The sequence below is a fragment of the Drosophila erecta genome, unplaced genomic scaffold, assembly GCF_003286155.1.
Source record: "Drosophila erecta strain 14021-0224.00,06,07 unplaced genomic scaffold, DereRS2 tig00000092-arrow-pilon, whole genome shotgun sequence".
Taxonomy (NCBI): domain Eukaryota; kingdom Metazoa; phylum Arthropoda; class Insecta; order Diptera; family Drosophilidae; genus Drosophila; species Drosophila erecta.
In genome coordinates, this window is record NW_020825207.1 from 14,827,561 (window position 1) to 14,851,479 (window position 23,919).

The 23,919-nt window shown below is 42.0% G+C and overlaps 1 protein-coding gene across 3 annotated transcripts in view; it reads right to left on the bottom strand.

Moving 5' to 3' along the window:
- Positions 1-4,512: 4,512 nt before the first annotated feature.
- The window catches only part of LOC6546947 (potassium voltage-gated channel subfamily H member 8), a 53,007-nt gene continuing 33,600 nt past the window's right edge, over positions 4,513-23,919 (bottom strand). The window contains exons 7-17 of one of the 3 annotated variants that reach the window (XM_001974561.3): positions 23,551-23,810; positions 22,804-23,032; positions 22,208-22,371; positions 17,333-17,534; positions 15,983-16,162; positions 15,293-15,411; positions 14,732-14,812; positions 11,335-11,430; positions 8,950-9,103; positions 8,253-8,377; positions 4,513-6,653 (exon numbers count right to left, since the gene is read on the bottom strand). In XM_001974561.3, the coding sequence (XP_001974597.1) occupies positions 4,854-6,653; positions 8,253-8,377; positions 8,950-9,103; positions 11,335-11,430; positions 14,732-14,812; positions 15,293-15,411; positions 15,983-16,162; positions 17,333-17,534; positions 22,208-22,371; positions 22,804-23,032; positions 23,551-23,810 (3,410 nt within the window). In that variant the 3' untranslated portion in view covers positions 4,513-4,853. Of the gene's footprint in view, positions 6,654-8,252; positions 8,378-8,949; positions 9,104-11,334; positions 11,431-14,731; positions 14,813-15,292; positions 15,412-15,982; positions 16,175-17,332; positions 17,535-22,207; positions 22,372-22,803; positions 23,033-23,550; positions 23,811-23,919 lie in introns of all 3 variants that reach the window. The other 2 variants (XM_026980729.1, XM_026980728.1) reach the window with 2 other exon arrangements.

A 23,919-nucleotide genomic window follows, 5' to 3' on the forward strand; every position in this document is an offset into this window, starting at 1 on the left:
CTTTGTGCATGCCATAAACTTGAGCCTTCGCCAAATAATGCCGAAATGGGGGTGTGGCATTTCGCATGACAAAGAGTCTAACGGGCAACTTTTGCCGCTTTTGTAAAAATTGCTACCACTCTCGTACAGTCACTCATTTCCTGCCCCCTGCCGCCTTGCACCCCCTCCCTTTGTCGAGTGTATGTGGCAAAAAGTTGCCACAAAAGTTGCAAAAAGTTGGTGGCATAGAGTAAAAAAAAAGGCAGCTGAGTGAAACTTGCCCTCTTTGTTACCTGTACGGGCAATTGAGGGATTTTTTCGCAACGTATAAGTGCCGCGGGTTTTGGCGGATGCAACTGGAGCGGAATCCCATTAGCTAATCAAACGCTGTCCACTTGTCAACACGGCCAGGACGCTTGAATGAGCCGGGTGTCGCTTTGCTGCTTTGCTAATTACTCCCCTGAATCCTTTTAATACGATTACGACGAGGCTGTGCTTTCCCGGCAGTGCGGTCAGCCCGGCGTAATGAACCGCACATTAGGGCCAACTCCTGTCGGCAATGCGCTATTGGCCATCGCCAATCGAGGGTCCCAGGATGGACGGAGGATGGACGGAGGAGTCGCGGCTGACTTACTGACTCACTGACTTTTCCTTCGAACGCGTTTAAAGTGCACCCCATATTTCCCCAAGCCATTCAGCTGTTCGGCTCCGTAGCCATGCACAAAAAATTATTTCAAATTGCCACGCTAAGCAAAAATATAATCAGGAACTGAAATATAACTTTATGCCAAGCAGTTGTTAAACATATTTTTTAATTTTATAAATATCTTTTAACGCTGAAAATATTTTATTTTTGCGTAGTGTTTTTTTTTTATATAAATATTGTCAATATTTAATATAATAATTCAAGTAGTACTAGGAATTTTCATTAGTATTTTCATATTACTATGTCTCATTTATCAGGATTTCTCTCAGTGCATCCATTGAGTGGAAGCTGCAAGATGACTGCTACTGCTGCACTGCCCGCGTGCAGTTCAATTGAATTTTAGTGGGGAGCTCACCTCTTACTTCAGCAACGGCTCCACCTACACCAATGCACACACACCCACACACACACTCGTACCTAACTCACACCGACGGGCATTCATTTCTTTTATTTGGTGCAAAAGTTTTCACCCAGCCCACTTTTTAGCAGTGGCCCGTGGCTTGTTGTGCCGCTCCATCGATTGCGTTTGGTAATTTGCTTTATGTTCCTTTGCCTCGGCCCTTTTACTTAAAATAAATTAGAAATTATTGGAGCATTTGGATGCTTCAGCTTCGAGCGGCAGTGAGTTTTCGATTGATTTGGAATTTACGACATAAATATATAATCGGCTTGAAAGCGATTGGCGTGCAGGCGAAACTTTCCTCGTAAATAAACTAAAGTCGGTACTCGAAACATTTTTGCAATTAACTGAGTTCCTATGAGAAACAATAAAACATAACATAAATGATATAGCCCAAGACAATAGAAGCACATTTTAATGTAATTATATTCCGAAATATAGAAGCCTTTTTGTTTAACTGAGCTCTAAAATTTACTTGAGAGCCAATACGAAAGTAAAAGTTCAAACTTTATCATTCAGTGTTAAAAAGGTACAAAAATGAAGTAAACTAACCGAGTAACAGCATCCTGATGAATGTAGCATAGTTTGTTTTATTTTCCTCTTGTTGATTTGAAGTTTTCTACCCAAACTGGTTGATTAAAATGTATGTTCCAACAGTTTTGAGTTCCCTTAAAGATGCCAGCGGAAGTTCAATTACATTTGGGAGAAGTTGTTGAACTTTTTTGCAGCCATTTTATGCAGAAGCAGAAAGATCCGTATGTGCAAGCTGGTATTGTTTTAACCAAAATTTGCACAATTTACTACACGCTTATGACTGCTCCCAATGCTGCACATGTATGGAGTATCTGTGTGCGGAATATTTGCGGCGTATCTGTGTGCGATCAATGGCCAACTTGTATGGCCAACTGGTCTCATGAATTTCGTCAATTACTGCAACGAAATCGCACACTCATTCGGATGTCGAAAATTCGGATTTGCGAAATTTCAAATCAGAGGGCGTGCGTTGGGCCAATTTGTTTTGGCGTAATTAAGCGAATGGACCGCCCTTCACCCCGCCGCCACTCTAATTGCCTCCGATGTCTGCGATCCTAATTAAAACAATATACACTTACACATAGTCGGTCGACGTTGGGAATTTCGCATTTCGGACAGTGACAATGATTTCGATCGGGCAATTAAAGCGCATCTTATTAAGCGACAATTCCTAAGCTCCAATGGAAACTCCCACTCACCGCCAGTCGACAATCCTTGCAAAGTTTTGTGAAAAACTTTTGCCCACTTTTATGCTCTTTTATGGATGCCCACTGAGGCATTTGTGCCATTGCGACCACAATAACAGTGAAAAAATAGCAGTAGTTAGCTTAATTTCTTTGCTCGAGTAGTTTTTCTTGTCTTGCCAAAGAAAAGAAGCAAACTGAAACTGAAAATGGGACTGGGAAAACACACCGCAATGAGTTTGATAATAGTTTCAAGTTATTAACATTCATTTTGCTCTCTTTTCCTTATGTTGCCCCATCCCCAACGCACAAAAGCGTTTCTATCAGCGAAAATGTTCGGTAAAGTTTTTAAATAAATTATTTTTGTGATAATGGCTGCATTAATGAGGCTCAGAGCTAATTAGAGTCCCACCGCCAGTGCAAAAAATAATTTCTTCTGTCCACTTTGGCATATGATAAGTAAATTTTAAAGCTAATCATCCCGATTTTTGGTTTTCGAGCATCTCGTTAAAAGCTTCATTTAAAAAGGATTTCAGTTGCGACAAGCACCTAATTTTGCAGTAAAAGCTGAAGGACTCTAAGCTATGAATTGGGTTCCACGTGGTTGGAATATTTGTTTGAAGGAAATAAGCTTCTTTTTCCTCTACGTCAGGAAGAAAGCTTTTGTGGCACATAAGGACATGCAAATGTAAAAATATCGTATGTTATACATAGTATAGAGTTATTTTACATATTACTTTTTGAAACCGAAAATTGGCTGCAAGTTTCAAAATTGTTAAAATAACATGTTTATAAATGTATCTGGTTTAAGTATTTGTTGGTTCGATTTTTGTCCAAAGCTTTCTATACATAACTGGAAATTATAAATGTAGAATGTAACTGTGCTGGTTTGTAGAACACGTATGTATAATATACATGGACTGAAAAATACATAGTTAACACTTAACTTCAATTTAACATTTAATATCTGGACTAAAAATATCTGAAAATAATATATAGCCTTCCTAACATATGTCAATCCATTATTAGTGATATTTTTAGCGATTTCGGATTAAGTGTGGGTTTCGATGTAATACGCTTATATCTTTTAGCAGCAGGAACCTGAAAACAAGGGCTAATACCCCAATTGACATGCGAACTTGACGCACAAAAACTTGCCAGTCAGGTTACCAGATTATGGCAATGGGACGATACCAATCGACCAATTGAATTAAGCGCATTAAAGCAGCGCCATTGATGTCAATGGGAAAATCACGCAGTCATCGGGGAAGTTGGAAAATCGGAGACACCACAACGTCAAATTCAACACTGAGAAAACAGTCTTCGGTTAGTGGTTCACATCAAGTTTATTGTTTACTGAAGTATCGAATATCCTTACATGCTTTAGATGTATAACTACACATATAATACATACAAGTATATAGTCTCGATAACATTAAGTTAAAACATTTAAAAACGTTTATAAGATTCTCGATTGAATAATCCTGCTTCATTATGGCTAAAATATGTATCCATCTAAACACATATAAAACTTATTATCATAGGATGCTTACATCAAGGATAGAATGAAGCTCAAGTCTTTATAGATTTTTGGGAGCAAATATACACATACCATATATACTATATACACTCAGGATATATGTGGGATTTAAGAAATTTACACAGTTTAGTTGATAACTTCTTTTAGCCAACCTATCAACACGGAATCAAGCTGAGAGTTGAGCTGCCTTCTCGCTTGGAATCACAAATTACTTTTTAGTCAAATGTCCGAGTTCTCACTTTTGAAGTGGAACTCTGTCCATTCGATATATGTAGCACACGATTGTCGATTATCTTAGGTAATAATCTAGGTTAACTCACGTCCCAGTGACTAGAATGAATTTACTGCTTAAGTCTCTACAAATCTGTTGAATCCCCGTTTGATATTACTGTCATTAAGCTTGCCTAACTATGCTTAAATGCCAGATCTTAGATTAATGGAGAACTCCTATATCGGGGCGAGTTTTTCTGTCGCAAATTTAGGAGCAATTTTACTATTGTATGAATATGGCTCCCAAATCCCAAAACGTTTTCAGATCCTAAAGATCCCAACACAAAGTCGTGCACCAGATTATTGTGACACAAAATTCCAGGCTGGCGTAACTTAACTAACATTTCACCCTTTTTAACATTTAGTTGCTAGGCAAGATATACTCTTACTCGTATTTATCTTAAGTCGGAGGTCTATAGGCTTTGTACTTCCGCTGACATATGTTTTCATGTATTCTGAGTGGGTATATCTTTGCTTATGCGCTACGAAAATAAACAATCATCTCCGTAACAACTGAGCCTTACAAAAATAATTTTTAGGCTTGTTAAATACTTCTTGCGTGTCTGATATGCTTTACAATATGTGAAGGTATTCTCGATAAATCTACGGGGATACAGATGAACAACCAAACTCGTGTGTGTATCTTAGAGATATTAAATGTACAAGCGTCTTTATGTTTCAGTATTAATTAGGACATAAATCACGAACGGCGGTTGCATGCGAATGACTCCTTTTGGCTGCTTATTTGCTGCTCGGATCTCTGAGGGAGCGAGTGGAGGGCAGTCCGCGCAGACCCTTCTCCAATTTATCGGCATCCCCCGCCGAGAAGCGGAAATTCATAGCCTGTCCCTGACCCTGGTTCTGGCTTACGCCCAGCAGGATGGGTCTTGAGTTCCGTCGAGGTCCCAGTAGCTCCACACTCTCCTCCTCGTCGCCCCCGTAGCTCACTCCCGCCACAGGAAGTGGTGTCTTGGCAGGTGGTGAGTACTCAGCGGTGGCTTCTGATAATCTTCGATATTCCCCGCTCCTCGAGTGCTGCAGCTTCCAGGAGGCTCTTCTCGTGGTCGCCACACTGGCCACACTCTGGCTACTGTTGCTGCAGTGCACCGAGGCGTTCGTGGTGGTCAGGTTGCCGGTGCTCTGCGACACCAGGCAACTGTTGGAGCTCGAACTGCTGCTAGACAAGCTGGAGTTGCTGCCACTCGTGCTTTTTCGTATGCTTTTTTTGGTGGATCTCACTTCCTGGACTGGCGGCCCAGGAGTTGCCTCCACTGGAAGTATGGAAACCTGGGGCTGCTCCTCTGGACTCAGCAATGCATCTGTGCTCTTGCAACAGCTATGATGACTGGCCGAGTGCTTCATTGTCCACCGAAAATCATTGGAGTTCTCGTCATCCAGAGGCGGGTAAATGCGACCAGGTGTCGGAACTGCCGATGATGGGATTAGCTTCTCCTTGGAACTGGCCAAATTGGGATCCGACGGCGAAACACACTCATCAATAGTATTTAAAGGTGATATCTGCAGGGTTTGCTTTTGCTGCAGGAGATCCATTTCGTTTTTGATAGCGGGTTCAATGCCCAGAAGCCCCAAAACCAGGCGAGGATTGGCCAATACAAATCGCTCGAACGTAGGGAAGTCGATGCGATAAAAGTCCGTTTGACTGCTCCTGCTGGTCATACACTTCTTGGGTTCCACAGGTGAGGGTGCCTTGGAACTGGCCGTGTTACTAGTAGGCAGCTGGACATCCCTGCCCCAAACCTCGGGAGGATGTGATGAACTACGTTGGATCGCTGCCAGTTCAGCGGCCGCCAAAACCCCACCCATCAAGCCGTGCTCCACTGCAACTCCAGATCTTGTGGCCGCAACTCCACTAATGTTGGGTATAGATCTTGCTGGAGGGAACTTGAGGGAACTGTGGGAAGCCATGGCATTGGATGTGAATGTCATTTCCTGCAGGGCGCTGATGGCATTACGAACTTCCGCACTCAGTTGGGCCACGTCCTGGTGCAAAGTGGACACCTGAGAGTCCAGGCGCTCCAGCGATGGCCTTTTACCGCCCGACAGTTGCTCCTCCTCCAGTGGTTCAGGTTCCTCAAAGGAGCCGCGATCCAGGCTGCAGGCTGCGTTCAGAGTCCTATGCCTCTTGTTCGTTTCCCTTAAGGTTATCAGAGATCTTCCCCGCTGGTGCAGCCTCTGGTTCCTGGGACTGCCCATGCCCAGAAGTGGAGATCTTGCCGCGTGCAGCGGAGAATTGCTTAGGTTGTGCAGCGGAGAAGCACCACTAGGTGGCCCTCCTCCATTTTCCTTCTCCCCCTTGCCACTCTCCTCGGCCTCCTCTCGATTTTCATCGTCCTCACTGATACTGGGTAGCGGAAATGAAGGGCCAATATCCGAGTCCTGGTTCTCGTAACCCTCCCTCAAATTGCAGGTGAGATCGTGCTGAATATCGTTGGCGAACTGCTGCTGATACTCCGGATACAAGCGTAGTACCTCCACCAGACCGCCCATGTGGATGCACTTCAGATCACAGTAGGTTAGCGCCTGGAAAATATGGAGTGAAAATCCGGAAAAACATGTAAGTTAAATTAAAAACCATGGCAAGTGCGTCAAAGGTCGTTTTGGCGTTAAACGATTATGCACTTGGTGTGGGGGCGTGGCAGCTGGTGTTTGCGCCCATGAACAACATGAAAAGCTAAAACGCCATGTAAACGGCGTGTAGCCTAGGGTAGCCCAGGGTGATATGAACTAGACCACATGATTGACGCCTAAATTTTTTTCTTACATATAAAATTAATATCTGAATGCCATAAAATGCATATAAATGACAAATACTGATTATTTCGATTTAAAAAAAATAAATTTATATGAAATATAGTTTAGACTTATACATTTAGTAAGCTAGCTGCTAAAAATAATTGTATAAGCTCTGCAAATGTCTGATCATAGGGTACTCCATAGTCGATTGTGTGCTTTTTCAGCCAACGCACTTGGCAATGTTGACGCCTTGGCGTCTTCTTTACATACTCGAGTGCGCCATCTTGGCGTTTACACACTGCCTCATACACAAACACGTGGGGAGAAGTATCACTCATACGACCCGTGCGCCGCCTTGTTTGCCGGAGTGGCGCTACAAGGAGGAAAACGCGTGGCGTCAGATGCTCGCAATGTCTGCACTTTATTCCGCCAAGGCAGACATGCAAATAAACACGAGATAAATGCAAAAGGTATAGGCAAACACAAAGGCGAACAACAACAATGGCGGCAGACAAAGGAGAAACAAATACAGAACTTTTCCGTGGGCGAACTATGCATAAATTAAACACATTCCGCAACTAATTAAGCGACAATAAAATTGGAAATTCCTCGCCTAATTATGACCAGCTAGGAGAGCGCGAGGGGAGTGGCCTCCAATTGCCAGACAAGAGTTTATGGCAATTAATTAGGCGTGAAGCTCTTGAAACCTGAACCGCCCCGAGATTATTGCCATAATTAGTAAGAGTAAACGCGAAATCCTAAACGCGGTTAGAAGGATGCCCAAACCAACCGTCTCTCAAGCCCCATTGACTTTTGCAAGGAGAAACACAAAAAATGTAAAACCCGGCATGCCAGGCGAAATTCAAACTGCTGTGCACTCATCCTGAAACCTCTTGGTGCCTCCTCTCGAAACCGCTGTTGCTGTAAGGATCGAGATAAAGTTACGACGAACAGCCTGAAATTGCAACTGGCCTAATCCCTAAATAACTCCAGACTATGATACAAAAAAATCATTAAAGCCTCGGCAACTAACGGCTCAAGCGGCAATTAAGCTGTTTTATTCGGGCATTTACCCGGAATCAAGAAAAACAAGCTACAGACAGCCACTGGTTTTTCTTGAATGCTAAGTTACAAGGTATTTAGGATTTGTATGCTGAATACTTTGTATGTTTCTTCGAAACTATGCTCCCTAACTACATCTCATTGAAAAGTGAAATCCTCTTGCCCGGAATCGATTCAGAATTCCCCAGCACCCTATCATATGAATGCATCCCATTCACGTTCAGCCTTGAGTTCCCGGTGTAAAAATAAGTTAAATTTAATTACGGCACAACCCAGTCCATAAAGCTGCCGATGGATTTCAGTGGGGGCGCCATGGGGCCTTACCTTAATATCGCTGCTGCTGCGGACGACAACATCCTGGCCAGCACTGTTGGTGGTGGCAGTCATCTGGCCATTGCTGGTGGCCACCAGGTGCACATTGATGTCGGAGCCCACCAGGTCACCCTTACCTGTTGAGGAGACGAGAAAAGGTCAGCACTATACAGAATCAATGAGCATAAAAATAGAGCCTGGCATTTGTCTGGGCCAAGTAGTAGACCAACTTGATGGCCCTGCTCAAGTTGATGACACTGCCTGCCGTGAATGAATAAACAACCAGATGACTGCCTCGCTGTCTTGGCCAAAGTGCAAATGGTTTTCAGAAGCGAATGAACTGGCGCAGGTTCAATAAACGCTACTAGTCGAAACATAAACAAAATGGAAATTTGACAATCGATTCGTGAAAATCAACAGCAATTTAAACAAAAGAGAAGGCAAAGAAAAAATGCCCTCTCAAATTGAAATCAAATTTTGGCAAGTAAGCAGTATAAAATTCAGTTAATGTGGTATTAGCGTATTAACGTTGAAGCCAAGAATCTATTGTCATAAAAAATATTCATTAAAAACAAGTTATGCAAAGCAAAGCGGAATGGAAGTAGTTAGGAAATTTCAAGATAATAAATCTAATGCAAGTGTGCAAAGATATTTGTGTCAAAGATACTTCTCCATTAAATATTGGTAAAATAAGTTAACTAGGACTCACCCAGAATAGCTACCACCATATCGTCCTTGATCACCTCCATGGATCCGTTGCACAGATAGTAGATATAGTTGAGGGCATCGCCCTTGTGGATCAGATACTCCCCGGGCGCGCAGAAGTTCGTCTTAATGTGCAGGGACAGTAGTTTCAGGCAGCCCTGCAATGGAAAGGGTAGCAAATCGGTGGTTCGAGTAAATGCGATTCTGGTTTGCTCAGGAATTGTTCGCCACGGTCAGAGGCATTTAGCATTTAGCTCGGCAGCGTTTTATTTGCGCAATGAAACCAAACGGCAACAGCTGTGTGTCCTTGCCACGGAATGCGTCCTGCGGCTTAGAACCGAACCAGCAACCCACTCCCACACCCGCTTCGCAGAAATGAACCAAGCAACTACCCAGCCACCCACGTATTTGCCACGAAAAGTGGCTTAAAGCGCGCTTATAACTGTTGAGTGGTTTTTGTTTGCGTTACTCTGCCTTTCTGAATAAGCTTTATTAATGTTTGCAGTCCGCCTTTGTCATTCGGCTTCAGTTTTTCTTTTTGTGAGTTTTGTCCGGTCATTCGGTCGTTCAATTCGCCCCGTTTTGTTTGCCTTCAAACTTAGCTTGAGTTGCATTTCATTAGGTGCCACCTTCTTCCATCCTTCCAACAAACTGAACCAATCGCATTACCACGACCTGTTGGTATCAAAAAACTTCGGGGTCATAGAACATATCGACAGACAACTCCTTGACGATTGGTTATTAATTTAATATATATAAACCTATAGACTCTTGTTAATATGCGTTGGATATTTCTTTGTTATTTAAACGAGAAGCTATTCGTCCTGGTAGCATGAAACAAAGGACAGGCGAATGGAATTAATTATGTTCAAGCCTTTGTTTTCTTTGCAAAATATTCGCCTTGTTAATCAAAACAAATCGCTTGACATGAACCATTATTCCTCTTTTGTGTATTAAAAGAGTATTTTATATGCATTGTCAAAATTTTGATTGAAATTCCTTGTTTCACATTCAGCACAAAATGAAGCAGCTGCTATAGAAACGATTGGTATTTGGAGCTTTGATCCGAAAAGCATGTGCTTTGTTGTTCACGACAATATTTTTATTACAAATATTTTCATCTGCTTATGTAACACGTTTTTTAATGTCAAATCTCTCCAGCTACACAGATCCATGCTCAACTGTTTTCGTGTGACCCCAGCAACTGCAACGGGTCATGGAACTTTCGACCCACGGAGCAGTTGAACCGTAGATGCGAAATCAATTACTGCACAATCTCTAGCTTAAGCCAGGCGGCTTTTACCAAAATGATTTCCATCTGCCCCTGCTCCAGCAGCAGTACAGTGAGCACCCATTAAAGCTTTTGGCGGTTGACAAGGGTATTGACATTGGCCATCGCAAACTACTCGACCACACACACACACTTGCATTCGAGGTATTTTTGCGTACGAGTTTGCTGTTGGCCAAAAACCTTTTTCATGCTTCGCTTCAGTCAAACGAATGGAACTTGGCCCGCAGGGCAAAAGGAAGCACACGCCTCAGTGAGATGGCTCGTAAACTTTACCTGAGGCCAGAGGCTTAGGCAGAGGCTTTTGGAGTTGTCTAGGATACTTTTTAGTAAAATAACCTGGATATATCTAAATATCTAACAAAATATGCAAATATATTATCTAACTAGCTGGTTAGATGGTTAGTTTTTGATAGTAGTCTCATGCATAATAAGACTCATTTCAACAAGAGCTAATTAATCAAAATCTATGTATTCTCAGTATGTTCCTTAACCCTGTAAACCACCTGCCATGTTCGATGCACCCCTTCAAAAGTCCTTGCCTACAGCCTTGTGTGTGTGAGAGGCACTCCCAATTTTCATGTGTGCGCGTTTGCTTATTTGTATGCGGTTGTTTGCGTGTGTTTGAGCTTCGGAGCGACAAAGGACGAAGCGAACGAAGCCGAAAGAACGTTTCAGTTAAGCCCGCAGTTAACTTTTGACTGCTCGCCTGGCTATCGCCTTCTCTTTTTACCTGACCCCCACCTGTTGGCCCCACCTTTGCTCCACCTCCACCCCCAACCCCTCCCCGTTTTCCCATTGCTGCTGATTATTTTGCCATCGCAGCCATTTCGTTCCATTTGTCTGAAGCTGAATCGCTTTCAAAGCGACACATTCGTCGACCCCTGAAAAAGAGCAAACGCACAGGTGCACAGCGAAAAAGATTGGGGACTTTCCTTAATCAATATACATAATTGGTTCCTAATTCATTTTAAAACTAGTATTTTATTTCCCCTCAAGCTAAGTGCAACCAAATAAAATTGTGGTAACCCTACCACTCCCCAAATTAAAAACACATCTATTTGCAGCACAAAATTTGGTTAAGTGTAGTCTGAAACTCACCTGGGAGGCCGCCTCGAATATTGGCAGCTGTAATATTTCACGATGTAGATGCATGGAAACGTCGCCACGGAGCTCCTCGGGAAATTCGCGTAGCGTCTGCGAGTCGGGGGAAAACCAAAAGAAAATGTGAGTCAAAGATGAGTGGAAGGGCAAACATAATCACCACCCCACACACACACACACACACACACGCGGAATCGAAAAGGGAAAAGGGAAAGTGGCATATACACGTGAAAATTGAATCGCCTGAAAATTGGTAGGGAAATGCTTGGCATTATTTTACTCTGGCACCAGGGAAATGTTCAAGCTTATCTGGACTTGTTCAAGCTTGTTGTTCAACTGCAATATGTAATACAAGATGGAAGAAGTGTCTGTAGATGCGAAAGAAACGTGGGATACCCTGTAAGTTGCTGCATATCATGTTGAAGTCGTCATAAGATAAATGCCTGCAAATACTTAATCATTCATGAAATGCTTTTGTATTTGTAAAGAAATTATATAACTAATGACGAATTGACTACACACTTAGCCTACCCACTCTTAAGTTGAAATTCCTCATAGGACGAATTCTTACGAAAACGAAAATCCCTTTGATTATCCGCAGTCTCCTGCAAGGGTATAATTATATTTTTCCTTGTACCCTCCACTTTTTATGTGTTCTTATGCTTTCCATTGCTTCGTTTCGAGTGTATTGGATGGGAATTGTCGGTGTTTCGGGATTAACATGGAAATTGAAGGGAATTTGCATCTTTCTTGTTTACCCTCCACACCCATCTATTGTTCTGACTTTCATCTCTGTATTTGTCCATATGCATGTTTCTAGGGATTCAGTGGCTGATTACGCTCGAGCATTATTCATGTGGATGAAAATCGCGAAAAATTCGTTGCCAACTGGACCGCAAATGATATGGCCAAATCTGTTGGGTTAGCCAATTTTGTGGCTTCTGGCTTCATATTCAGTGAAAATGCTTATGGTAAAATCAAGTTAATTGTATAAACAGTCGGGCAAATTGTGTGTTTGTGTTTGAACATAATAAAGGCCAAAAGCAAATAAATCAATTTCAGGCCAGTCAGATCGTAATTAAAAATTCACAACGAATGCCAACGCAAAGTGCAACTATTTCTGGCCAAACTAGATGTCAACCTATTTCCAATTCCATTTTGGTTACGTCCTGGCTTCAATGAAATTCACAGCTGTGCTCAAAATAATAGTTGCTCTGCTCGACTATGTCTGTATGCGATTTAATTTTCATAGCTCCATAATTTAAGCAAAATGTATGTTGTTTGTTTTAAAGTCAGCATTTATAACTATTTTATTACACTCAGCTGTATATATGTGGGAAAATAAAAGGGAACTTAGCTAAGCAAGCATAACTAAACATGGAAATATGTTGAAAGTTTTTGCCGGGTTTTGTTTCAGTTTGCTGCTTTTATTGTATGCCGTTTTTTTCAGGGTCCCCAAAGGGCAATTTCCAAAGAATTGTTATTTATGGTACAGTCCGTCTCCGCTTTCCCTTTTGTATTCACTGAAGTGTAAAATATTTTACATTAATTGCGCACATACAGGCCAAAAGTGGGCGGTCGCTCATGTTTTTTCTTATTTTTTTTGTAGACATGAACCTGACTTGAAATTCCCGCTGGTGGGGGCCAACATCACTTAGCCTGTAGAGGGGCATCCCCACATTTCGCAAGTTAATTTTCATGCGCAATAAATTAACAATTTAATTTAGTGCCAGCCCGTCAACTCCCCTTTGGCCCGCCCAATTTCGGTGCTTTAATTCCTGTGGCATCGACGGGTCGTGTGCGTGGGTCTGTCTATATTTCACGTTTGGTCTGTAATTAAATTAAATTCCATTTAGGGATGCCGAAATTCCTAAACGCGCAAACTTGAAGGCAACACGAAAATCGGTGTTTAATTGCAGTTAATAGGTAAGACGAGGTCTGCACATCGCGTGCAGCCAACTGGCAGTTTGATTTATGCAGCATATATACCGACATGAAGGTGAAACTTCAAAGGCAGATGAAACCATTATTAATTTGCAGTCCTAAGCCACCGGAAAGTGCACTGCACTTGCTGATACAGCAAGAAAAAGGAAATACCTATTAACAATTCCATTTTTATAACCACTAAACTTGAATGTGGGCTTAAGCAAAAGCATTTAATATAAGCTTACAAAGCCAAAGCCACTAGATCGTGAGATAAAAGTGGGTTTTATTTGAAGAGGGTTTTAATTAACACTATTAGAGGCGTGGCAGGTGGGAAAGTTGTTTGGCAATTAAGAGCGGAATCGACTGCGCTGCGCTTTTTTTAGTTTTATTGTGCGGCAAGGGGGCAAATAGTTTTCACCGCCCACCTGACTGGCCAAACAAAGTTTAAACAAGTTGAAGTTGCAAAGTGCAAGCATCCTCAAAGATTGATTTCTGTCGACCAACAATGAGCTATTTCCATGCAGCTGCAGAAAAGTTTCCCCCTCAAGTTTGAAATTATAGTGCCACAATTTCAAAGCCGATAAGAATAAACAAGAAACAGAGCAACACAACACCCCATGGTTACTATTAGACTCGGAACTAAATTAGGAAGAAGCGCAGGCAAACTGGGAACTTATTGCACTCGACAGCCTCCAACCGGAAGATAAGGTACACAAATGGCATGTCTTCCCTTCTGCTCGAGTTAATGTAATTGTAAAAATTTTTAATTAAAATGCAGATTCCGCCCGTTGGCCACACACACGGATAAAACAATGAAAGGCCACAGGAAAATCCCGGCAACAGCCAACCAGCCAGTCCCTTCCCACATATGATTTCGATATTTAATTTTAACTTTTGTTCAGGTGCTGCTAGCAATGGCAGTGCGCTTGAAGTACCAGAATACCAGAATACCAGAACACCAGAACACGGATGACCAATCAAAGGTACGCCACACATTTGGCATTTGACCCGCAGCCAATCAATAAGTCACATGTCGAAGTAAAGTACTGTATATACGAGTATTTTAGCCCCACGGACATTTGCTTAATTAAGGGCTCAGACGTTTATCGGAGAGGAAAGGCCGCTGGCAGTGACGATTCTGATACTGGTTACTGATTCTGGATCTGAAGTTTGAGTGAAGTCAGTCAAGTCGAAGCCACCGATAGACTGCTGCGTCGACAAGTTTGCCAATCATATTTTCGGGGTATGTACAGAGAAACAAATAGTTTCATAAAGCAGGAACTAATATGGTATATAGGTAAGGAAAAAGGTTACATTTCAGGCCAGGGAATCTCTCCATTTATTATGCTGTTTCTTATTGAATATTCATTGAATATATTCCCCAGTGTACGGGCTTCAACATTTATGACACACACTCAAACGCAGGCAGACGGATATGCCTTTGGGCAATCGGGTTTTCGGCGCTCACCTCGTATATATCAATGCCATGGCTGAGTGACCAGGAGGTCTGAAAGTAGTCTTCGATGCGCTGCTTCAGCTCCTTGGGCATCTGTAATGAAGAGATCATAAATTATAATTGCATTCGCATTGCATTAGATCCGCTTTCGCCATCTTGGCGTTAAATGAGCTGCGAGGCGCGCTACTTTCACTTCATTTGCATGCATTTCGCGGTTGAGAGCCGCACAAATGCGCTTAATTGTGCAGCGCATTGCGTATGCGGCGTGGGTGCAGCTCGTTGCGTATACGCCGCGTGTGCTGCCTAATGGAGCGACGCTCAAGTTTGCCCCATCAACAGGTTGCAGGCCACGCAAACACTTGGCCCAGGAATATGCTGGAATCAGCAATTCATGGCCTTGAGCGCCCGTTTCCGTTCCATTTTCCATTTCCTGCCCAGCGTTGCGTGGCATATGGAAAATGTGTGCTGCATTCTAATAAAATCCATCGAGTGCCACTTCTTTGGGGTCCCTTCCTGAGGGGTTCATTTATAACACGAACCCCTGCGACCGCTGCAAATCGAAATCATACTCACATTGTGCAGGGCCACAAAGTCCTTTAGGTCGCGCCATTTGCTCTCATACAGCGAGCGACGCGAATACATCCTTTGGATGATGGCCGTCACGTTACCGAAGACCACGGCGTGCATTAGAGCTGGGTAATGAAATGGATACGATATGTCATTAAATCTCGGGTTAAACCAAAAAACGCAATAACAGCTCGTAATAAGAACGCGGCTCGTGAAGTTACATTTGGCCCCAGTTTTCGCCATTGATAAAGTGGCCGCATTACTTACATTCTAGTTCCTGTTTATGGTTTGGCATTTCGGCGCATTTACCCAAATGTTGAACAATTTTAAGGCCTAAATATGACAACATAATATTGTCGAGATATACCTTGCGGTTGATTTTTACACGCTTTAATTGGTGGCTACCTATTTTGCAAAAACATTTTAAGCCATAAGCTTCCTTAACTGCTAAAATATATCTTTCTTTTCACAATGTAACTTATAATGTTGGCTTACGATTCAATTTGCTATGTAAGTTATTAAAAGAATATGCCATAACTTAAGCCATGAAAGCAACGAAGCCCGTTTCACAAACTTTATTCTTATATTTAGGGAATGCCTTCTCTAAATACTTTACAGTTTTGGGACTCAAATAACTTGAGTGTAGTTTACGCCCTTTGTAAGCATATTTTGCAAGTCAGACATTATAGTACCCACCGCCAATGAGCATCATGATGATGGTGAAGACCTTTTCGGCCGTGGTGTTCGCCGAAACGTTGCCAAATCCCACGGAAGTGAGACTTGTGAAGGTGAAGTACAAGGCCGTGGAATACGTTTCCGCCGTGGTCAAAATGGCGACGGAAGCGTTTTTCCTTTCCGCCAAAAGCTGCAGCCAACCTGTGAAGAATACTTGAGGCATTTAATACGACGGGAAGACAGAAAGAGGAAACAGAGAAGAAAACTGGTTTAGTAGGGCGTTTAATTACAATTTGCAGGCCAAACAAATTGGGCTTATCAAATTGACAATGACTAGGCCTAACTTTCTGACTTCCAGTTTGTCAGTCTGTCAGTTCGTCTGAGTTCTGAATTCTGAATTCTGAGCTCGTGTCAAATTCCGGCAAAACTGTTTTGCACGGACCGGAAAAAGCAGGCGAAACTTTTCGTGTCAGTCAGGGCTGAACGATTTTTCCACCCACTGATTAAGTGCCAGAAAATATCATGACGAGAACTTTTCCCCGTGGCAATATGTGTGTACACCACTGATGAGATGATTTGATTCGATTTGATGCACTGTGCGCTAATCCGTATCAAAACTTTAAACCTCGACTAACACAATATTCATTTACCACACGTGTACTGGGTGGTCTGGGTGGTCTGGCTGGTTGGTTCGTTTGGTTTTCGGTGGCCCAGGTGGTGTGCCTTGGCAGACTGCGGCCCAAGGGAGCCGGAAAATTCAGTTGGCGTTCAACGGCGGCCCGCTCTTCACTGTTGACTAACCAACTAACGAAATTACCTGTGGTACACACTCTCAAAACTCAGCCCAATACACAGTGGTGGTCGAAATAATAGCAGTGGATATACAAAATATCTATCTATCAGAGCTCGTTATAGAATAAAGGATTGTTCAGTAGCTTACTTTTAAAAATATCAGCAAATATAATAAAAAAGCTCTAAACTTGTAGTTTTAAGACTGAAATACTTCTTCACCGTTTTAATAAACTCAAATTATGTGTTTATGCGCCATTTGCGTTTTAGTACGACAAACAAATTTCATATTATTTTTTGATAACAGAACACCCGACTGTCGTAAACATATTGTTTCGAATAGACGTCGTTAAACTTTTAAGAGTCTACAGCTGGATGCTAAAGAGTTGCTTTTAAACTTGAATTCGCTATTGTTGGATCATAAACTGTTTACACATTATCAAATATTATGACACATTAGGAACAGAAGAGTAATTGAAATGTGTGTAAAATGTATCCGTTCGACAAATTGGGCCATCACTTCGATGGCACTGTGTCTGCGACTGTAACTTGGCAGGACCTTCAGCAGAGGAACCAACTCACCGATGTTGCTCTCGGGGAACCACTCGTACTCCTTGACCGCTATCACATACCAGATGCAGGCCAGCCAGTGGGCGGCCAGTGTGAAGGAGAACATCAGCAATGTCAGTATCATGGCCGTGTGCTGCGAGTATCGATCAATTTTTTGCAGCAGGCGAGCGAGCCGCAAGAGACGCGTCAATTTCACAAGATGGATGTGCGATTCCTGCGTGGAAAAAAAGTGCATAAAAAAGGTACATATAGCCAAACGACCCGCTTCAAGGTTGTTAAAATGTAGGCCCATGGTGACGAAGTGCCACGCCTGTTTCGCGTTCCGAACTGTCCATTAGTTCGGTTCGTTTTTGCAGCCGCATTTTCCCGCCAGCTCATCTTCATGTTTCACTTCTTTCCTCGGCCTTTGTTGCCTACTTTTCAGGGCATTTAAACGTGCGCATTTGGTGCCCACTTTTCCGGCCATCTCCATTTTTGTTATACAAGTACTCATTTGACCTGCCAAGGGTCCGCACTAAAAAATCACAAAATTGACAACTTCCCAGAGCCCGCATGCTGAAAAAGGGACGTACTCTGAAGAAAGGATGTCATCAAAAAATGAAAAGATGAAGTGGCTGATAAATGGGAGGTGGTTTTTAAGTCTAATGCAAACATAAACAAGCTTATCGAAGGGCCTGACCCGAGCGTAAAACTTCAGTAAATTGAAGGCTAATGCCGTCGTTTAACCTTAGATGAAAATTTTTATTTTTCATCCTTGATTGCCGCTGACGAAGCCCCATCTTAAAGCAAAGACACTAGAATAATAAGATGCGTAACGCCATAGGATTTTTTTTGGATGGCTGTAGAGCTGGCTCTCTCGAATTTTTGTTTTGAATACGCACCAGTGATGCCAACATACATATATACATATATATATACATACATACATACATACATACATACATGCATGCATACCCACATGCATACATACATACATACATACATACATACATACATACATACATACATACATACATACATACATACATACATACATACATACATACATACATACATACATACATACATACATACATACATACATACATACATACATACATACATACATACATACATACATACATACATACATACATACATACATACATACATACATACATACATACATACATACATACACCGGTACATACACTACACATACACTACACTCACTGCTCGTCCGTAAGAGAGACTACGTCAACTATTTTGCGACTCTAAATTAGAAGACATGCCTTACAGTCCTGGCTAGAACTAGTTGGGAATTGTAGGGCTACAAGAAAATATTTTTCCTAAGCAAATATTATAAGCGGCAATAACTATATGTTCCGACAGTAAGTTAAACATTCTTCAGGCTTTAATTAAGACAATTTTTACTAATTTGTGCAAGGAACGCATACATACATACATACATACATACATGCATACATACATACATATATACATATGTACATATGTACATACATACATACATACATACACCGGTACATACACTACACATATACTACACTCACTGCTCGACCGGTAAGGGTGATTACTTGAAATATTTTGTAACTCTTAATTAGAAGACATGCCTTACAGTCTTCACTAGAACTAGTTGGGAATAAGGCTACAAGACAATATGTTTCCTAAACAAAAATCTATATTATTTGTACTCTGGCAATCGAGTACAAAGTACTCGTTAGTAAAAACTGTAATTTTGGATTGCCTTAATATGATAATTATTTAATTACATCATAGAAATAGTCAAAGACACTAGAATAATTAATAGAATAGAAAAAGATCAGTTTTCAGTATTTGAAATGCAAATATTATTTTGTTGAATGTTTTTGTTATATTCTTATTTGATATTTGTAAAAACCGCGCAATTTTGGGAAGGTAATATCATATAAATATACGACCCCAGTACAATTGTAATGGCCTCCCCGTGGTGTTCCCTGGGTACCAAAAATTACATATATTACAGATAATTAATAATAAAAATATTTATATGAAAACGGTAGCTAATTCGAGAGGCGATTTTAACTAAAGAATATTAAAACAACTTATAAAAAAAAATAATTCAAGCAATTGTACTTTAAGACTAACAATTTTCGAACGGTCTTTAAGAAAACCAAAAGTGAATTCTTCGATTTCTTCCACCTTCTTCGGAGATCTGAAAATGCAGTATGCGATACAAGAAAAAAGGTAATGAAAACGTAACAAAGTGTTGGCAGCGGAGATGGGCTAAGATTTACAAACAGTTGAGTCGGGCATTTAGGCTTAGTGTCAATAGACGGACAGCTACACCTTTATCTCTCTCTTTCATTTGCAGTCTGCACGCACCATTGCACAGACAGTGCGTATCGAAATTATAAAGCTGTCAGCTTAAATTCTCTTACCTTCACTTCTTAGGTATATGTATCTTTACCGAATAATTCAATGTGCCATGGTTTTCAACAATTTTACTTTTACTTAAGTTCAAAAATCTTACTGGTGCAAATTTCAAATATATTTTTTTAAAAATAACACTTTTAGTTGGCACTGTAAAAGTGCGTAAGCCTACTGCCAACGTGAAGGACAAAGGGAAAACGACATCTGGGCGAATTGTAATTCACGTTGCAATTTGTGCTGCGCTTTCACTTTCATTCTAAGCTTTCCACTCCCCTGATTTTCCACCCACTTCCCCGATTCCCGCCCCCGGCAATGTCTTTCTCTTCGGTTAAGTTTTCCGCCCGCTCACGCTGCCATTGTTTACTTTTCACTTTGTGTGAGCAGCAAAAGCGACAACATCTTGGCGCAAAGAGAAAACTTCATCATCCAACTCGCTCGAATTTTTCCCAGTGACTGACTGCCTTTTTGGGGTCTCGCAGATAATTAAAACTTTGGCCTAAACTAAATATGCAAAAGTTTCAAGTGCATTAGCACAAATTGTATGCAAAGCGAGCAAGTACAAAATAAATACCAAAGTGTATAAAAATGTAAAAGTTGAAGCCCCAAATACATTCATAAATGACTTCTGACCAACTTTTGCTTTGCTTCGAGAGTGTCACAAATTTTTACAATTAGAGTACATTAAAGTTTTATCGAAACTTTTTGTGTCAGCAGCTTAGCACACGACGCTGTTTTTCCCAAAAAGAAACCAACTTTTCCTGCCCATCCCAGAACGTGGCTAAATTTCCGGGAGCGGAAGTCACAGAAAGTGTGGTGGGGGAGGGGCATGCTGGGCCAAAGCCGCTTGTATTTGATCAGTGTATCCAGCGGAAGTTGCAAAAGAAACAGCTAAGAAAAATCGCAGCATGATGACGGGGTGGTAAAAGAAAATCAATGAACTTGAGTTCGACAGAAATTAAGCTCAAATGATAATTCAACAGGGAAAAGCCCGTACATGAAATCTAATGGAGGTATAGAAAAAGTTATTGAAGAAGACAAAGATAAAAGAAAAATGTAACTGATTTATAAGTAAAACGGTAAAAACTACAATTAAGTAGGATGGCTTAAAGGTGGAAAAACTAATAGCTTTACAAACAAAAGTAAGATGCATTTTCCTTGGAGTATCTTTTGGAGAATCTAAATAAATAGGCTTGGGAATAATTTCAAAGATGGGAAACCTACATATTTTATGCACAGACTGTCAACTTGCCTAATTCCAAGTGGAATCTTTGTGAAGCGCCACTGTAATGGCATTTGTTAGGACGTCCAGAATATCCTTGGACTGTCAATAAAGGCAAGGACAGCGTTCTCCACTTGGAGCAATCAGTGCGCTGACCACTTCACAGGAGGAGGTGGTTGGAGGAAAAGTGCGACGAGCCAAGTGAAAGCTGAATAACATAAGCCCGCTGGAGGACCGCTCCATTGTCCTGCGATGACCGCTCGAGGGTTTTGCTCCAAAGCAGCGGAAGCAGCGGACGCAGCGAACGGTGGCCAATGTCATCATAACTGCAACTAAGGCTTTAAGCGGCTTGCTGCGGAAAGTGCAGGGGCCAAACCGACACACTTTTTGGTATTTAAAAATAAGAGCTCTATTTCTGCTGCACATTTGGGTCATGGCTCTGTCGTTGGCCGTCTACTTAGCTCGTAATTAAAACGCGGACCAGCCAAAACATTCAGCCGCGGATGCTTTGGCCAATGTAATCGGCTTAATGAGCGTCAACTGCTCTCCAAAGGGGTCAAGTGCTGAGACGGCGCTTTATGCCAAAAAGCTGTCTAAATGCATAATGCATTTGCCATTTCGTATGTTTGGTTAGTAATGCGAATTGGAGATTTAAGCTCAACTATGAAATGTATGGTGGAAACTCAACTTTCTGGTGTATTCATTTGATTCTAGGGATTATGAAAAACGTTGTTTAATTACGAATGGCTTAATCGCATTACCAACTATCTTACTAACTATCTTTTAGGGCTTAATTCTGCAACTTTTTTCATACCAATGCTTAAATGTTAGCCTGCACACATTGCAGGCCCTAATTGTTAAACAAAACTAACTTAATTTAACATTTTCCGACCCAACTGCCATTTCTGTATAATCCGATTAGGTGGCCCCATGCAAAACTGTGAGCTTTGAATATGCATAATGCATGTGGGCAAAATAGTTTTATGCAAATCTCTTAAGGCCATTTACCACTTGAAATTTGGGCCATAAATTATTAATGCCAAACCCTGGGGCAAAGCCGCCGGGGGATTTACCAAATTGGCCCAACAATTTGCTTGGCAACTTCAACCGAAATAGTGCGGCATTGGAACTATGTAAGCATCGAAGATAATACAACACAGCTTCTTTATCGATGCCCGATTGGAAATCTGGGCTTAAAAATTCATGGCTTGTAGGCCAAATTTATGCAATAGTCGGCTGTGAACGGCTCGATTACTCACCTCGCCGTCGTACAAATCGGAGGCGTACAGGTGATCAAAGGGCAGTGCGGCCAGAAGGTCCAGGGCGAACCATCCTCGCAGGTAATTGATGGCAATCTGCTTCGAATTGGAGACAACCTCGCCCTTGCGCGACACGAAGGTGGTGCGGAAGTTTAGCAGAATATCTGCAATAAAACGGCAATAAAGGTGAGCGTTGAAACAATGTTTACAATTCCAGCAACGAGACAAATTCAATTCCCAGCCCCCAACATCCCGTCCAGACGAGCATGAGCACGGTGGTGATTGCGGCACTGGCCGCCACAGGTGGCCCATAAAAAGGACACCCAATGATGTCCGTTTTGCGGAATGGGAAAGGGTTATCAGCTGGTGCTTCCCTTACTGATTTGTTTTGATAATATACACGTATGTCAAATGAAGTTAATTGTATAGATCGAAATTTAATCTGAGCAAACATAATCTTACAAATATTTTATAAATTACTTTGTAATATGCAACAATAGCTCGTTTATCCAATAAGTAGCATAACTTGTACTTTTATTCAAGCATGAAATAAATACTTTTTTATGCCTTCCATCGAGTCCATCCAATCCACTCACCTACAATGAAGAGCGCCTCCACAATCACATCCGATACCTTTGTCTGCCGATCCGCTTTGGCAAACGCGGCATTGTAGGGCACCATGAGGGCAACGTAGAAGGTGGCCACCAGAATCACCCAGTCCCAGATGCCCTTGAACACCCCGTAATGGGGCAGAATCAAGCGTGACTTTTTTATCGACTGGGTTTTGTACTCCGGAAACGGCGCCTCCGTTGAATGCATAAAGTTCTGCAAAATAGATTGTGGCAAATGGCATTAAGTGAAATCAGACACAAAACACGGAAAGTGAATTAAAATAATTGAACTCTTAAAACGATTAGTTGCCAACCGCTTTTAATCACATCATGAGGTTTTCGTATCAAGCTAAGTGTCCTTGCCCACAAAAAAGGAAGCAGTTTTTTCCGAGCAACACCTCTCAGATTCAGACTGTTTTTTCTTGTGATAGATTTAATCAAACACAACTTTTTACGCGTTTTTCATCAACATCAAACGAAATAGCTTAAATTTCATTAAACTCTTAAGGTAACCTGTAATATATTTTACATTTTCGTGTATGCTTATTTGTCTCTTATTCAAAGGCCATAAACTGTTTTACATATCAAAGACCACAATTAAAATCACGAGATGAACACTAAATTGAGTTTGACGTGGGACATTGATGTTAACCACGTAGTTGCTGCTGCTGATGATCGCTTCATCGAGTGGGTGGGTGACCCAGCTCAACTCCCGCCCAGGATTATACTCACATTGCCCAGCTTCAACTTGGTCTTCACGCCACCCTTCTCCGGCTTGTAGTGCCCGGATAGCTGGTAGAGAACCGCTCGACTGCGCCGGCGACCCATGTTGCAGCCGGCGGGAACGTCCAGATTGTTGCCCTCACCCGCCTCCGCGTCCCCGTCGCTGGCCGCCGGTCCGCCCAGACCGGGCAGTCCGCCCAGGCCGAGCATTCCGGCATTGGAGCCGGCCCGGAACCGAGCGCCCAAAAGGGCAGCTGTAAGGGCAAAAACTTACAGAGTCGCAAAAAAAACAAGCAACGCAAACAAAATCAGGTGGTGGCCAGGATATTTAGGATGGGCAGGTTTGGCGGTTTGTAATTACAGTGATTTACCGGATCG